This window comes from Gasterosteus aculeatus, chromosome 7, assembly GCF_964276395.1.
Source record: "Gasterosteus aculeatus chromosome 7, fGasAcu3.hap1.1, whole genome shotgun sequence".
Classification (NCBI taxonomy): Eukaryota; Metazoa; Chordata; class Actinopteri; order Perciformes; family Gasterosteidae; genus Gasterosteus; species Gasterosteus aculeatus.
The window spans coordinates 18,049,659-18,065,814 of NC_135694.1; the positions used below are offsets into that span (position 1 = coordinate 18,049,659).

At 42.8% G+C, this 16,156-nt stretch overlaps 1 protein-coding gene across 1 annotated transcript in view; it reads left to right on the forward strand.

Moving 5' to 3' along the window:
* srrm3 (serine/arginine repetitive matrix 3) overlaps nucleotides 1-16,156 on the forward strand; it is a 57,585-nt gene that overhangs the window by 38,598 nt on the left and 2,831 nt on the right. The window contains exons 4-13 of the mRNA XM_078106152.1: nucleotides 836-937; nucleotides 1,365-1,445; nucleotides 1,702-1,770; nucleotides 3,913-3,948; nucleotides 4,185-4,235; nucleotides 4,678-4,785; nucleotides 6,688-6,850; nucleotides 14,244-14,539; nucleotides 14,632-14,883; nucleotides 15,082-15,207. Of these exons, the coding sequence (XP_077962278.1) occupies nucleotides 836-937; nucleotides 1,365-1,445; nucleotides 1,702-1,770; nucleotides 3,913-3,948; nucleotides 4,185-4,235; nucleotides 4,678-4,785; nucleotides 6,688-6,850; nucleotides 14,244-14,539; nucleotides 14,632-14,883; nucleotides 15,082-15,207 (1,284 nt within the window). The remainder of the gene's footprint in view (nucleotides 1-835; nucleotides 938-1,364; nucleotides 1,446-1,701; nucleotides 1,771-3,912; nucleotides 3,949-4,184; nucleotides 4,236-4,677; nucleotides 4,786-6,687; nucleotides 6,851-14,243; nucleotides 14,540-14,631; nucleotides 14,884-15,081; nucleotides 15,208-16,156) is intronic.

Sequence of the window (16,156 nt, forward strand, 5' to 3'; positions counted from 1 at the left end):
CAGTGGGGTGTGTGTTCTTTATATATTCCTTTAGCCCACATGAAACTTGCAAGGTCAAAGCTGGTGATTCACATGAGGCCACATAAGAGAGAAAGGAAGGCTGGGGGGTTTTGGGGGGGTTAGTGGAGAATTAGTGAGGAGGCTGCCACCATCTGTGCGTATTTACGATATAGTGTGAGTGTGGAACAAGTTGAAATATATGAATTGCTCAAGCTGAGCTGCAAGATGATGGTTTTATTAAGCAGATTGGTAGGGACACGCTGCGCTGCTCTATGTGGTGTGGTCATCACATCACTACTATGTGATGGAGTTTCATGATATCGGCTACAGACATGCATTGTCCCCAGGGGATGAGCCCACCAACAGGTTTGCATTTATAGTTTTAAAGTGAAATATCTCAACATCAAAGTCTACATATATTTTGGTTCAAAATAAAATCTGGTTCTCATTGGTCATATTTAGGATGAATGTGATTAATACTGTCTATTTTTACCTCCTCATCGGCAGCTCCATTACATAGTTTAAAAACATGGATTAAATACTGTATGGATAGCACAACCAGTGTAGCATGCTAACACCAAACCAACTACTACTATCTGTTGAACATTTACATCTTAGGGTTGTAATTGTGAGAATGTTATCATGCCATTAGCATTCAGCCCAGAGGTGTGCTAATTTAATCCTCACAGAGCTGCTTAATGGCTGTAGAATATGTCAGTACATTACCTCTAATGACGTTTTTTGGAAATAAATTTTGCCAGTTTGCCTTTGTCCACTCCACACACACAAGAGACATGCTCTCCACATTAATGATTGTTGACTCTTGTATTTTCAGGGTCGACCACCTGCACTATCAGCATGACGAGTATGAAGGGAACCCCGAACTGGTTGGTTATGAAGAGGGGGGCTATGACCATGATTACCACAGTGACGACCGGTAAAGCACATGCTTAAACACACCACAGACTGTATGAGGGGGATGTGTCGCCCAGCTTTGACCACTAGATTGTTGAGTTAAATTAGTCACCTATTTGCTCCTGCACACGGCATCTGGGTCTTCCCAAGATAATATCCACAAACATGGAACTGGAAAAAGCTCTCACTACAATATCAACATGTATTGAGACATAAACACACCTTCCCACAGGAAATAATTCAAAGATAATTGAAGCAATTTCCTGTTTCAATATATACCACTGTTGCAAGTCATTGCATGATGAATAGAAGAAATAGACACTTTCATGACAGCAAATTATTAAAAATACATTTCTTCTGAAAATGATTATAATAATGGTCCCTTGCAATCGCTGCCTCTCTAACTCTGGATGTCGCTTCGATCTCCCTTAACTCTCTTTCCAATTCAGAGTAAAGAGGAAGTCGAGCAGCTCTCCATCCCCTCGTCCAAAGAAAAGGAAGAAGAAGAAATCTGGCCACCGTAGGAGTCGGTGAGTAGGAACAACTTCCACTGATTTTCCCTGTCTCTTTGACAGAGTAATTACACCGTGGTTACAATAAGTGGAATTCCAATTATTTTGGTTGAAATATTGCAAAGGAGCCATCACGTGCTGCAATAGCAGATGTCACCTTTACTAACCGTCATCCCCTCACGTGTGATGAAAAGATAAAAGTCAGCAGCGATCTGAGCCTCGTTTTGCATTTTTGTCACTGTGTGCAAATTCTTTTCTTCTGCCATTCTAAAAGGTTTGGCAGCTCCTCACCTGCCCACAGAGAGAAGAAGAAAAAGAGTGGAAAGAAACACAAGCGAGACAGGTGAGTGTGTTTAGACTGCGTGTGAGTGTCAACAATGACATGTCATCAAAACAAGGAAACTGCGACTTTTTATCTGTTGCCTTCCCAGTGATGGCTGTGAGGAAGTGACGGCGTTTGGGAAGAAAGACCGGAAAGAAAGCGAAAGGCTAGATTAGGAAAAAAATATTAAGGAGGCAAAACTAGAACAAAAAAAAGAAGGAGAAAAACAAAGAAAGGCAAGAAGAAAAGACAGAAGTAAAAGATGAAAAAGGGAATAGAAGAAGAAGAAAAAACTATAAGCGTGGAAGAAAAATAGGTTGAGTACTGAAAATAGAAACATATGAAATAAAGGATAAGGGTGTGGACTATTACAGAATGAATGAAATCAATAAAAAGGAAAAATTGAAATATATGAAGAAAATGGAGGTAAAAAAGTAAATTAGGGAAAACAAGAAGAAAAAGGAAGCGGAAGGAGAAAGAAAGATGGGATTCAAGCGAGAGACAGCTGAATGGAACAGGAGGTGAATGACAAACAAAAGAAGAAGAGAATGAAGAGCCAGAGCTCATTAACAGACTCTTGTGCGATGACTCTGGATCTTGTGACGACAATGAGCAATTGTACAATCGCCCCCCTCTAATTTGTCTCCCTTTTAGCCTGACTCGAAGGGTAACGTGGCTAAATGCGCTGCTCTACTAACCCTGCCTGAACCAAAGGGGAGGGACGGGGGGGCAGGGGGGTGTGGGGGGGGGGTGAAACACAAGAAAAATGAGCCTCTCAACAAATTGCTGAGCGGCGCTGCACTGCCGCGCTCCTGTTTCCCACCTCTCATCCATCCACACACATCCGCCTCCTCTCGTACTACCCCCACCCTCCCCCTCTGTGCCGTTAGTATAAGAACGATGTATAGCTGTTGGGTGGATGGGGGGGGGCACATGGAGTGTTACTCCCCCCATAGAGTAGCTTTTCCCCCCACTCCTGTGATGTTAGTCTCCTTTGGGAGGAGCTAAAAACTCTTTGAAATGTATGACATATACTAAACTACTATATCCTGGTAGAAGAGGGGGGGGCGGGGGTCAGCGCGTGTGAGAGTAGAAGAAGAGCAATGAGCCCTCCAGAATAACACACGGCTCTGAGTCACATATACATACCGTGACAGCTGGATCACTTCCCTTTCATTGAATCAACACACTGCCGCCCACTCCCCTGCGTGCTTGTAGGTGCGCATCGTAGCGATGGGGGAGGAGGGGGAGGGTTGGCAGCAACTCACCCAGCCCGGTCTGACTAATCACCATGGAAACTGCAACGAGGGTGGAAGTGATGTGGAGGTGATGTGTCAGCTGAGAGCTGAGGGCCGATGGCCGGCCGCTCTGACGCAGTCAAAGAGGAAGCGAGCCTCCGGGTGGTGTTGCTGCTGTCGCAGCGCGGGGAGCAGCTTCCTCTGCGGCCGGCGATAAATAAGAAGCCAGCATCCACAGGCTGTAGAATACCAGCTGGGAGCTCTGTGGCGACCTCTGCACACACGGATATATATACATGCGTGGGATTCAGAGGCGTCCACACTCTGTGACCGGGACCTGCTCTGCTCCGTGTGTCTGAAATCTGTAGAATGACATTTGCTTTAATATGTGAGGGCACATTTACAATTCCAGGAGGAATGATCTGGATACTCTAAATGAGTCGCTGCTGCTTGGGAAGCTTTCACGCCTTCATAGACTTAACATAGTTTCAATATTCCTTGGAGGTGTTGAAGGTGTGAAAATGTATATTTATATATATAAAACATTTCTTTTAAAGGAAATTAAAATGCGGCTCACAGCCCAGAATATACTTTTGCTTCAACCTCAAACAGTTGTCCAAAATACCTACGATGTCCTAGAATGTCTTCCAAGAAGCGACTTTAGTAATTCCCTGAACCACACAGAATCTGGAACATGGACACGTGGATGTAAAAATACCCTCTTCCTTATTTTTTCTGTCCGGGAGGGTTAAGCAGATTACTCAGTAGACCTGCGTCTTGGGACAGGCTCCCTGCTGCACACTTTTATCCGGTTGATACGACTGCAAGGGAGGGGGCCTGGGGAAAAATACATTTAAATACTTTAAAAAAAAAATTGTGAGTCATTATGATCATTGCAGGATTTTCCTTTTTTTGATCTTTATAGATCTGCATCTGGCTCCAGGAAAAAGAGGAGACACAGGTGTGTACGCATCAAGACAAAAGAACACAATACTTTATAACGCTCATAATATGTGTACGGTGTGTGTTGTCATTTCTGCCTACTGATTGTTCAAAAGACAATGCAATCCTTATGGGTGAGTGGTACACTGAGTTTCCTCTATTTGTTTTTTAATTGTTTTTAAAGGGTGTGAATGCGTGTCTCCCATGCTTGAAAGTGCACAGCCTTGTTATCTTACGCACCGCATTTGTTTTTAGATCGGGCAGCTCAAAGAACAAACACAAAGACAAGAACAAACAGAAAAAGAGGTGAGACGCACATGGAAATGATTCTGGCATTTACATGTTAATGTTGAGCTGAAAGAACCGCGTGTGAGCCGTTATCAGTTTGCGCTACGGTGTGCGATGTGTCAGAATAAGCACAATATCTTCTCAGTGTCTGTCCTCAACAACGGGCTTTTAATGGGAATCACGTTCAGCATCTCATACATTTATATCGGTATTTTAGCCTCGGACTCACAGCGAATGCAAAGAGCCGCGCGGTAACGCACGGAGAGCATCTCCCAACAGGTTTAGCATGCAGCGCGTTGTGCGTCGCGCCTTCATTAGAATAGATATAGAAAAGTGAACTGTAGATATCAGGAGATTGACTACTGAGCTCCGGTGATGTCTACGTACATACACATGGCTTTATGTGAACATGTACGTGTGTGTGTGTGTGTGTGTGCGTCCATTGGTTGTCATCCGTCAGGTCCCCCGGTGAGACCCCCAGTAGGAGTTCACAGCGTCAAGGCAGCTGCTGTAGCTCCCGTAGCGCCTCCCTGTCCTCCACACGGAGCATCTCCAAATCTCCCGGCAGGTAGACTCCTCGACACACGCACACGCACACACACACACACACATACACGTACAAACACCTCGGCTTTGTGTCGTCCCACACTGGTATTGCTCCTCTAGCTGTTGCTAGCTGTGGAGACTCATTAGGATGCCAGTGGGCTTCTTATAATAAACCCCGACAAATGGCTGTGGTGTTGCTCTGCACGGGTAACACTGATTGTCATTATATGGTACGTCTCGTGTTTGGGGTTCTGGTTTTGGACATAATTTTATTTTTTTGTATTCTAGCTGACATCCTAGCTCATTGTGTTTTTGTTTTCTGTTGCAACATGTTAAATAACAATGGGGCAGTTAATACGACTTCCACTCTGCCGTACAAGTTATTCTTTCTCTAAACAAGCCAAGGACATAGTGGAATATTGTGTTAATAATAATTCATTAATAAGAATAATGTTATTTTAACAGTGAAGTATTATTTCACAATTAACTAACAATTAATCCCCCTTAAAGAGTAACACTGGTATTTTCCTTATGGTTTTGAGTCAAAGTGACAAATGGGACCAATACTCTGAAATTGGTCCAGAATTGAAGCACAGCGCTGCAGCATAGCAAACTCCTCCCTGTTGTTTTTGCTACTGACGGACTAAAAAGGGTTTACAGAAAGTACCTAGAAAAAAATAAAAGTGATTTCTTTCTTTTCTGTTTCATTCAATCCTTTTTTGTTGTGTCTAAATCTAGCATCACGTCCACTTTGTTACAATCAGCTAAATATTCAGCCATTACATTGAAAATCTTTATTCATCCGCAGCCTCCTCCCTTAAAACATGAACGAAATACAACAATTATTAAGCATCTTACTTAAAGCAAGGAGAAAGATCACAAATGTATAATCTATTGATTGATTTGTTGCTAAATATGAGGGATTTTTCAGATTTTCTCAAGTGGGGATGTATTAAGTGTATTACCTTGAGAAGGTGACACCCCCAATTTAAAGAACCAGACAGAAGAAGCAGCACTGGAGTAAAGCAGCGTACTGGTGGAAACTGGGACAGCCACCAAATGTATTTAAGACAGCTGAAAAATCCATAACATCCATATCAGCAATATATGGAGTATTTTCAACGCCTCACCTTCACCTCAGCAGGCCCTTTGTAACAATGAACTAAAGACGTTTTAACCCCTCTATGCTCTTTTCAAAGTCAATAGACTCCTTTAAAAGAAACAATTATTTTACCTTGTGGTCTCCCACGGCCTCCACCTTCCATGGTGTGACTCTGGTGTTTTATAGCATAGATAATGGCTTCAGTTCACCGTCTCTCTGTCAGCTAAATATTCCAAATACACTCCTAAATTGATAGTTACCTTCCCCTCCCCAAAGTACATGTTTCTGCTGCGGATACTCATATCGAATCTACAGTAGCAATGAAAATGTGAAAGTATATGAAAATCTGTTTTCAATCAAATTGTATGATATAAAGATGAATGATTAGGAAATTAGTTCAAATGGAAACAAAACTACCCTGAAGCAGGAAATAAACTGCTGCTGATAGTCAAGCCACGCTGGAGGAACCAGAGAGTGTCGTAACCACATTGACAGTGCAGACAAAGACGATGAAGTGGCTCTATTCCCGTTCTACGTTGTGTACCATTCTGTCAAATCTAAAAAATGAACCGCCTTATTCAGGAGAACTATATATGTTGATTCAGCTACAATCTTCATCACGGCCAGTAATGTTGAGTATAGTCGCTCCAAAGCTTCAGGCATAGGCAACTAGATAAATATCATTTATCTTGAAGTTTGCTTCGAGCGGAAGTGAAAGTGAAGGATTTCCACGTTCATCAATATGTGGTGGTCAACAGTGTGTGAGCCTTCCTTTTGGCTGTGCTTTACCCACCGCGTCGCTGTGTGACTCTGCTTTTCCAGGCTGAACTCCAAGCACAAGACGGATGGACAAAAGGCGTCCGGCGCCTCGCTGTCGCCGGGCAACAATGCTCCCGCCTCCTGGCACAACGGGGACCACACCCAGCGGAGCCGCAACGGCAAGGCCGGCAGACTCAACCCTGGCGAGGGCGAGAGAGGTCACGATGTATGTAATCTCCTCTATTTTGCTGCCACAACCCCCCCCCCCCCCTCTCCTCCCCTCTTCCCCCGCTCCCGGTATCACAGTATCTGCCACAGTCTCTACAGATGAGTTTTACCTCGCTCCCTTTTGTGTTGGTTGACATGAATTATCTCCATGCTTGATACTGAAAGATTTTCTTTCATTCTGTTATCAGCTGTTCCTGGGTTATAGGCAAGTTCATATTCTCACTATATTCTCACTACTATATTATTCTTTTGGACGTGTAAAAGAGTAAAAACCTGCCGCTCCTGCTGCTTTGTTTCCGGATTCTCTTTGACTTCTCTGCCATCCTGTTTTTACTTTTTGTTTTTTTTCCTGTTATTTGCCAGTAACAGAGGTTCCAAGGTTTCTGTGCAACGCAGCAATTGCACATCACACCTGGGATGGAAATATGAGCCAAACATGTTTCTCAGTGAAAGAGCAAAGAGATGTGTTTCTTCAAAGCGGGTGCCTGCTAAGGCATCATAAAAATACACAATACACAGATGTGTCTATTGGGAGTGACAACCTCTACGTTTTACTGTGGATAAAGTCGTAATCAGACATTTTTACAAGGGTCCCAATTACACGTCTGAGGGCCCTTCAATGTGATAACAATCAGCGATTTCTCCTGGAAAGGACAAATCCAATTACCAATGAAAACACATGATTAGAGCATGCAAAGAAAGATTATTGCAAACTAGATTTCTCCATTTTCAGCTACGTACTGGGCCATATTTAAGATTTCAAATTAAAATTAAACAGGGAAAATATACTACTTTTAGTCTGATAACGCTGTTACTGACTATAAGAGCGACAGTGAAAAGGAAAAAAGACCATCTATACTGTATAGTTTCTGTATTGTGACAGATTTCAACAGGAAATTAATATTACATTAAGAATATTAAATTAACTTCAACAGGGTAAAGGATATGGTTAAATACAAAACAATTATTAAAAACAATGCTTTTTCCTGCTGAAATCCAAACACACCTCCTTTTGAGATATTGCACCTACAAGTTAACAGTCAAGTGTTGGTCAGCTATTTTTTCCAAAATCACATTTGATCGGATATATTTATATAGCAAGTTCTTGATAAATATTTTACTCGATTTTAAAATGAAAGTTGTATTTCCCATTTTGCTGTTTTGTTAGAATCTAATCACAGCACAAAAAACAAATTGCAGTGGTGTATTGCCTTTCAGTGTAGTCCAGCAGAGAGCAGCATAGACCTGCCAGCACTGAGCCATGCACACTGCTCCTCATTAGAAATTAAAATGCATCACACATCCAGCAGGAACAAAATCACAATGTGGCTCAATCCAAAGTCAACAGCACTAAATAATTGTCCTTTTAACACAGATTTAATTTGATTACGACTAAGTTAATGTTTATTGTGTTTAAATGTATTTCTTTGTCCGATCCGATTTTAAATCTCCAATATCAACGATGTTGTGTCATTTATTCAAAACCACAACACAGGAGGAACCCTAATACTAATACAAATCCTAAAACAAACCTCCACATATAGTCCACAATAACCATAATAGCCCACAAGTGTTATAAACCATATATATTCCCCTCTACATGTGTCCTGGGGAGCTGCTCCTAGATTTGGATTTCTTTGGCTCTGATAATAAGCCTCTCTGTTCTTCTCTCATTGCCTATAAGACACTGATTTATAAATCCCTTCCTGCTATTATGGAAATAACCTCACTACTCAATACGGTAAATAGATCATCAGCGCTGCAGCAGGATGATGGTTGATTATTTTGGAGTAAAACCACAGAAACTTACGATTGACAATAGAGATTGATTGTAAAATCTTTCTCTGTTGAATAAGCATCTACATGAGCTGCAATAACTCCAGAAAAAAGGGTGTCTTCTACTTTCTACTCCCGCTTGCATGTATCTATGAGGTCTTATCTGGTTTATCTCTCTCAGTCTCACTCTCTCTTTCTCTGCTTATTTCATTCCTTACTGTCTTTTTTTTTCCTTATCAAAAGTATTGCGTGGTATTTACCCATGAATAAATGCCCAAATCTTTCTGTCTCGTTTATATAAAAAGCACTCAAATGCTTTGGAACCGGACCAAGTAGGTTAACTGGGTATGTGTAATAGTTTCTTCTTGTCAATACAGTTGTCTTTTTCTCAAGCACATGCTCTGCTCAGTGATAGATCCTCTTCTCCTCCAGGCGTCCACCAGCTCCTGCCAAGTCACCAGGAGTTAAACACATGCTTCTCTCTACTGTTGTACTCCACCATGTCGACGTGCATGTTGCCCCTGTAGGTGGCAGTGTCTCTTATGTCGTTGGCGTTGGTGTTTCTACTCCATCGGCTCGGGCCAGTGGAGAATGGCCAGGGAGGTCTGTTTGATCATGTACGCTGGAGCCCTTCAGTTGGGACCTGGTGAGAGGGGAGCATTTAACTGGCTCGCCCGTTTCATCAGCAGCATCAGTGCAGCACAAGGCCATAGTGCCATTCTTGTTAATTTCCACCAAAAGCTAAAATACTTCTTTTATGATAATCCCCCAAACTGAAATCTCTGCACGGGGATGGTTACGTGTGACAGATCCTGGATCCCACTGGAGTTTGACTTTACTGCAGCAGTTGTGTGGTTTAGCAAATGTAATGTCGAGCAGCTCTTGGTGTGTATATATTTCATCTCAGTTTGTGTTCTTGTAGTTGTCCTCTAGCCTCGTTTTGGAACGGTCTCATTCACGACGTGGGGCACACTCCCAGACGCTTCCCACGAGAGGACCAGACCCTGTGCACTGCTTTTTATCTCAGGCGGAGAATGTGTTTGCTAAAACGAGTTTCTCCTCAAAGCCTTGTTAAAATACTGAAAATGTTTTCATGAAAACATAAATCTCACATTTGTGCAGCTCGTACGAGTTTGCCTTAAAGGTTCAAAGGACTGCTCCAATTCACCAATGGGGGCAAAAAATCCACCGTCAATTTTGAGGTATGACCGTAACTCCAGAAATTCATCGCGCTGTATCTGCGTTCAGTGCAGTGTCAGCCATTTTGTTAGCGTCATCTTAGATCTTTGGTCATAATATGGCACCTGGCCGCTACGACTGCCTTCTATTGTAACATTTTCTCTTTTTAAATGCAAACTTTGTTGTCGAACCCCTGCTCAGTACTAGTACAGAGCAGTAAACATGCTACCAAATCAACAGGCCAGGCTCGAGCTAACCCTGTCGTGTGAAAACTGCAACTGAATTAGTCAAAGTAGACTTGCACAAGCTGCACAATGAGGAGATTGATCTTAATATCAAGTGCTTCCTGATGTATGTTATGAGGACTATTCGGCCGCTTTAGTAAATACAAGCGCTTAACATCTCCAAAAGTCTGATAAAGAGCAGCGCACAGCCGGGAAGCATCCAGGACTGTCTCCTACTCGGTGAACGAGCCAGTCCCAGACCGGGCCAGTCGTCCTCTTGCTCGTCATTGATGGATCGCTTCAAACACTTCAAACACACGTACATGGACCACTTTAAAAATAACTGGGACAACTCACACATGTGCTAACACAAAGGGACCCAAGCCATTTTTAAGTTACCCACGCACACACACACACACACACACACACAATGACGCAAACCGTTTAAACAGCAGATTTGACAGATTTGAGTTCCTTCGGCTCTCTTTCTCTCACTGCACCTGTGTTTACAGTGATAAATAAGACAGATTATAAATAATAACAGATTGCCTCAAAGTCAGCTGGGAAGACTTCTTAAGAGCAGAGATGTGTTGCTATACTGAGGAAGACCCGGGCCAAAATGGGACTGGGGTCCCTTTCGAATGTGCTGGCTCTCTAGTTGTCCATTTTAGCGGTGACCGTCCCTCTGGCACTCTTCTGCCCTACCTCCTCCTGCTCCTCCTCCTCCTCTTCTTCCTCCCCAACCTGTTCATCTGCCATGTGTCTCAGGTCTCATCCTCTTGTTGTCCTGGCCTTTTTCTTCCCACGTATCTCTCACATCTGCCAGCTCTGCATGTCTCCCACCTCCTCCCTCTCCCTTCCTCACATAGCTCTACTGTACTCGACCTGGATGTCCACTAATATGACAATTAACTCGATCCGCTAACCTCTATGCCGACCCTCCCACCCCTCCCACCCCAGTTTTGATACAAATATGGCTGCATTTGTACAAGCGAAAAAGACAAAGCACATCATGTAGTTTATAGATTTCATACTTTGTTTCTAATTTTAGTTTGATTTAAATTCCATCTGGATTTTTTTTGTTTTGTCCTCCCCCCCTCCTCTATTTTCTTTGTACTTTTTGGTTTGTTTATTTCTCCTTCTCTGTGGACACAATATGTAGCTTTGATACTAAAAGAGGTCATTGTCTTTTTCCCATTTCGCTGCGGAGAACATTCCTTTCTCCCTTTTTCTTTTTTTCTTTCTTTCCTATTTTTTGTTGATATTGCATACGTGTCACTGATTGAAATGGAAGGTAGGTAACGCTTTGCCTACGCACGTGATCTTTATGCAGATGAGAATGTGACAAGCACCCTAGCCTGAGTGACGTCAATGTTTCGCTCTCTCTCTCTCTCTCTCTCTCTCTCTCTCTCTCTCTGTTATTTACCAAATCTCTAACCAAATTGATTTTACGTCATCGATTATGATTGGATTACGTAGAGCTCTGGTTTTTCTCTTTCCTCCTTAACTTCATTCTGAAGTCCAATATCCCGCTCTATCTTCCAGGTCCATTTCTTTCTCCAGTTTTGTTTTCTTTCTGTTTTGGTAGAATGCATTCCTGTTTGTCCAGCATCTCTCTGTTGTTGGTGAATTAGTACATCCGTCTTATGATTTTCACCATATTGATTTTCACGACTGTTTCCAACAACTGTCATGAGCACCAGTGGTTGTGTGTCTTCTTATTATACCGCTTAGTCGTCCTCTCTGTAGTGGTAATGGCTCTTCTTTCTGCTGCGACCAGTCGGTGGTTTTGTTGTACCGTAGCTTACGAAGCAGCTCAGACTGCACATTGTAATGCATGCGAAAGAGACGGCTGTGTTTGGTTTCCAACAAGATGCCTGTTGGAGATTTACTCTCTTTGTATGAGCTGCTTACAATGAGCAGTGTATAACTGCATCACAAGTCTAAGCCCCTGATTCCCACCCAAGCACTCGTACAATTTCTATTTTTATTGAATGCTCAAAATACAGGTTACGGATATGTTTTAACTCTCCCTCTACATGATACTCAGGTTATAGGTTATAGGTTACTCACTACACGTTTTTTCTTTCTATGAACAAATCCGCCAAAAAGGTTAGCATTGGTTTGACGTGTCTGTAAACCTTCCGACTTCACTATCGGCTCTATTAGCAATATTTGTTAACACTGAAGGTGTACAATTTGAAAAAGTATTCACAAATAGGCCGTATATTGTTACTTGACAGTCTACGCCTACTCAAGTGGCTCAGTGGGTCTAAACAAAGCGGCCCTTTGAGCTAAATGCTGACGTCAGCATGCTAACATGTTAAAAATGCTAACATGCTGATGTTATACAGGTATATTTCTGACTATGTCAGCTTTGCATGTAAACATCCTAAAATTAGGTAATTCACACCAAACACAAAATACAGGTGAGGCAGAAATTGTTTAGTCTTGCAGGTATTTGGTCACTAACGTCAGAGGGTTTTATCCTCTGGAAAGCATGAATGTTGGTATTAAATTATACTGCAAATTATCCAACAGTTTGAGATACTTCAGTCTAGACCAAAAGTGGACCAGGCGACCAACCGACATAGAGTCAAACTATTCTGTGTAAGGTATTATGATGAAACATCTGGGCAGTAGAAGCCAATGGTGCATCTGAAACAGAAACAGATTTATACACATTGCTCTAGTGAGTTTTTACAGCACAAGGAAAGTCTTTGTGAGTTGTCGTAAAATAAACCACAATAAGTAAATTCAGAATATTTCTTCCCTTATCCTTTAAGACATTGGTGGGTTGGAAATTGTTTCGCTTCAAGGTAACTGAGCCCTTTTGTGACTCTAAAAGTAGCTTTTTACTTTAAATTCCTAAAGGATTAAATCACATTGTTTAGGTTTTAAAAATTAGATGCAATTTTACTGACATTTCACTTTCTGGGGTTTATACATTATTATCTCACTCTAAAAATGAACATTGAATGCCATAAAATGTGGTTGAAACCAAGCTAACATCAGCACAAGGCTCACTGTTGTTATATGTAGCAACAACTCGCTTGAACCATAACAGTTATAAGTTGTCTCTTGTGGAAACTGTAGGTGCTTGTTTTAGGGAGGCCGTCAGCACAAACGCTTATTGTACCCAGTAGAAGCAAATGCAGTTAATGTAGCCTGTAAACGTGTCGGGAGTTACAATAACACCTGCCCTGTGGTGGATACAGCATGGAGAGAAAAAGGGTGAAGAAAATACCTCAAACTCTCGCCAGCCAGTTGTTCTCTGATGTTTAGGAAGGTGGTTGGGCCCAGAGGATCTACTCTGTGTGAGGGATTCCCTGCACATTGTGGATTTCCTCTTTGCTTTTGAGTTATTTTCCATTGATTTCCATGCATTGTCTCATAAGTCACTGGCAGGGAAGGGTTTTGTGTCTTTTTCTCTTGCATTTTGTGAATCTAATGATGCACTTATGTTGCCCCACTTTTCCCTTTTCTTCATACCTTACCTACTAAAGGAGGGAATACCACTTTATTGGTAAGTGGATGTTAACCAGAAGGGAGTTAAACAAGAGTAACCATTGAAAAAAACAAAGAAAATGGGTCGCTGTTCACGTCTCAGAAATTGTCTACAGGAAAAAAAAAATCCAGAAAGAGAAAATTGAGTAGCAGACGATTGTTTTTCTGATTCGATTGATTCAATAATTGTGATCTTTATTTTGTTCCTTCCATTTCTGTGATGTTCCGTCAAGTTGTCTTCTCTTTCTGTTTTGTTTCATTTTTTTGTCATAACTACATTATTTTCTTAAATACAAAAAACTGAAGAAGTCCTCTTTTTCTACACTACAAAATCTATAGCTCTGTACCTTCTGCCTTTGCTCTTTAACTTATTTGGTTCACAGTTTTTTATTTTTTTTCCCCTCTCTTCCTCCTCCTCCTAGTTTCTTTGTTTGTTTTTGCGATTATGATTTCTTTAACTCACTATGGTTTTGCATGCCAAGTATTGCATGCGCTGCACCATAGAGGACTATCTATAACCATATGGAGAAAACCTAGACCTTTTTTCTTTTAGATGTTTATCTTCTTTTGGCAAGTACACCGTAGCACTCAATCACCAAACTGGGAACACTCTAATGCCCTTTTTGTCCTTTTTCTTTTTTGCTTTCTTTCTTCTTCTTCTTTTTTTCTTTTTGTTCCTTTGTTGGTCATAATTATTTTCTACAGAAGCTCCGTCTGCTGACCGCTAGCTCTGCAAGCATCCAGTCCACTCTGCTGGGAGAGCACAAGCTCCACAGCGCCCCCAGCAGGAGCCAAACGGGTCAGATGTGCGCAGCAGGAGAGGCCGGGAGCGTGGCTGGCAGGAACACCGATGTGGGGACCTCCGTAACCAAGGCGACGGGGAGGAGAGGAAGCCATAGAGGCCACAATAAGACCTCCCGCTCCCCTGCTCACAGCAGCGACTCGGCCCACTCCCAGCACAACCACGCCCGCAGAGGGAGGACCTCTCGCCGTCAGAGAAAGTAAGTTTGTCTCTCGCTGCACTACTGCCCCATTCTTCCACTTCATATGTGCCACAGAGAGACAAGTCTTTGACGTCTGCCCACTACCCCAGGACAAAAGGGGGTCACTCTTCCAAGCGGCACCACCGCTCCAATCGGGGTCAGGCCCACCACCGGAGTCCGTCGGCATCTCCGGGACGCCATCCGCACACGTCGGGCAGGAAGAAAGACGAGTCCCGGGGGAAACCCAACCTCCGGCAGCGCAGCAGCTCCTGGAGCAGCGGGCGCTCGTCCTCGCGCTCCGCCTCCAGAGACAGAGGGCCCAGCAAGGCCAAGTCCCCACACAACAGACAGAACAACTCCAGGTGAAGCTTCCTTTCTCCATCACACTGTTTGTAATGCGCTTTGCTGCCGCTGTTCCTAAGCCATTATGTGTGTGTGTGTGTGTGTGTGTGTGTGTGTGTGTGTGTGTGTGTGTGTGTGTGTGTGTGTGTGTGTGTGTGTGTGTGTGTGTGTGTGTGTGTGTGTGTGTGTGTGCGCGTGTGTGTGCGTGTGCGGCGCAGAGAGAGGGAAAGCCCAAACCAATCCGACACCGACAGCCGAGCTCGCCGCCGCTCACGCAGCTACTCGCCAATCCGCAAAAGGAGAAGGGATTCGCCCAGCTTCATGGAGGCTCGCAGGATCACCAGGTAACTGAGCCGACCAGCATCACAAACTTACTTCTGGTGTGTTGTCAAGATTTCTCTGCTGTGTGGACTTTCTTCCAGCAAAAACACTTTTTCACTTTGGGATCATTATTAAGTCTGGAAATGACAGCATTTTAACGCACAGACGTTTTTGCCAGAGGTAAGTTGCTCTCTGCAGTTAAAATGTCTCCCATTGTTTAATTGGAGTGGAGGGCACCCATGGAGCAAACCCTCCACTTCTACAGCGGCAAATTACTACAACAAAATTAAATGAGGGGGCATTTCCATTTCCACACATGGAACATTTAAAAAAAAACAACCCAGGTTCATTTAATTGTTTATAGAGTAAAAGAAAATACTGCAATATCATAGCAATAACCCTATAAACGTGTGGTCTTACCTTGTTAGAGGCCTGTCTTTTACTGCCTTTACTATTGATTATTGACTTATTTAAGCTTGTTCCTTTCTCCGTCACACTGTTCTTTTGGAAACAGCTTGTCATATTTATTTGTATTGTATTATTGTTCCAATGAATATGAACAATAACCATACACGTTAACCATACACAAGGCTACACTGAGAGCAGATGTCTGTCTTGTATCCTCCCGTCTGCTCAAAAAGACGTTTGACGTACAGATAACATATCTATAACTCGCCATCAAGTTTTGATTCAAAACATTTTCAATCACCGCTTAACTTTCACTTGATATTGTCTTGTGTAGATTTATCTAGCCTTGTTGCTCTTGAAATAAGTGGTTGGTTGTTATTTATTAGATGAGTTTCTGTGTCACTTCCCCTCTCTTTCCTTAATGCAATCGTTACAGACATGGGTGAAATGTGTGTACCTTGTCATCTTCCACTCCAGTCCTTAGGGCCCTGCCTGCCCAGACGGACGGGATGCTGTTCAACTGAGCCGCCTCAGGCTAGTTTCCTCGGTAACGGTTGCCGCGCA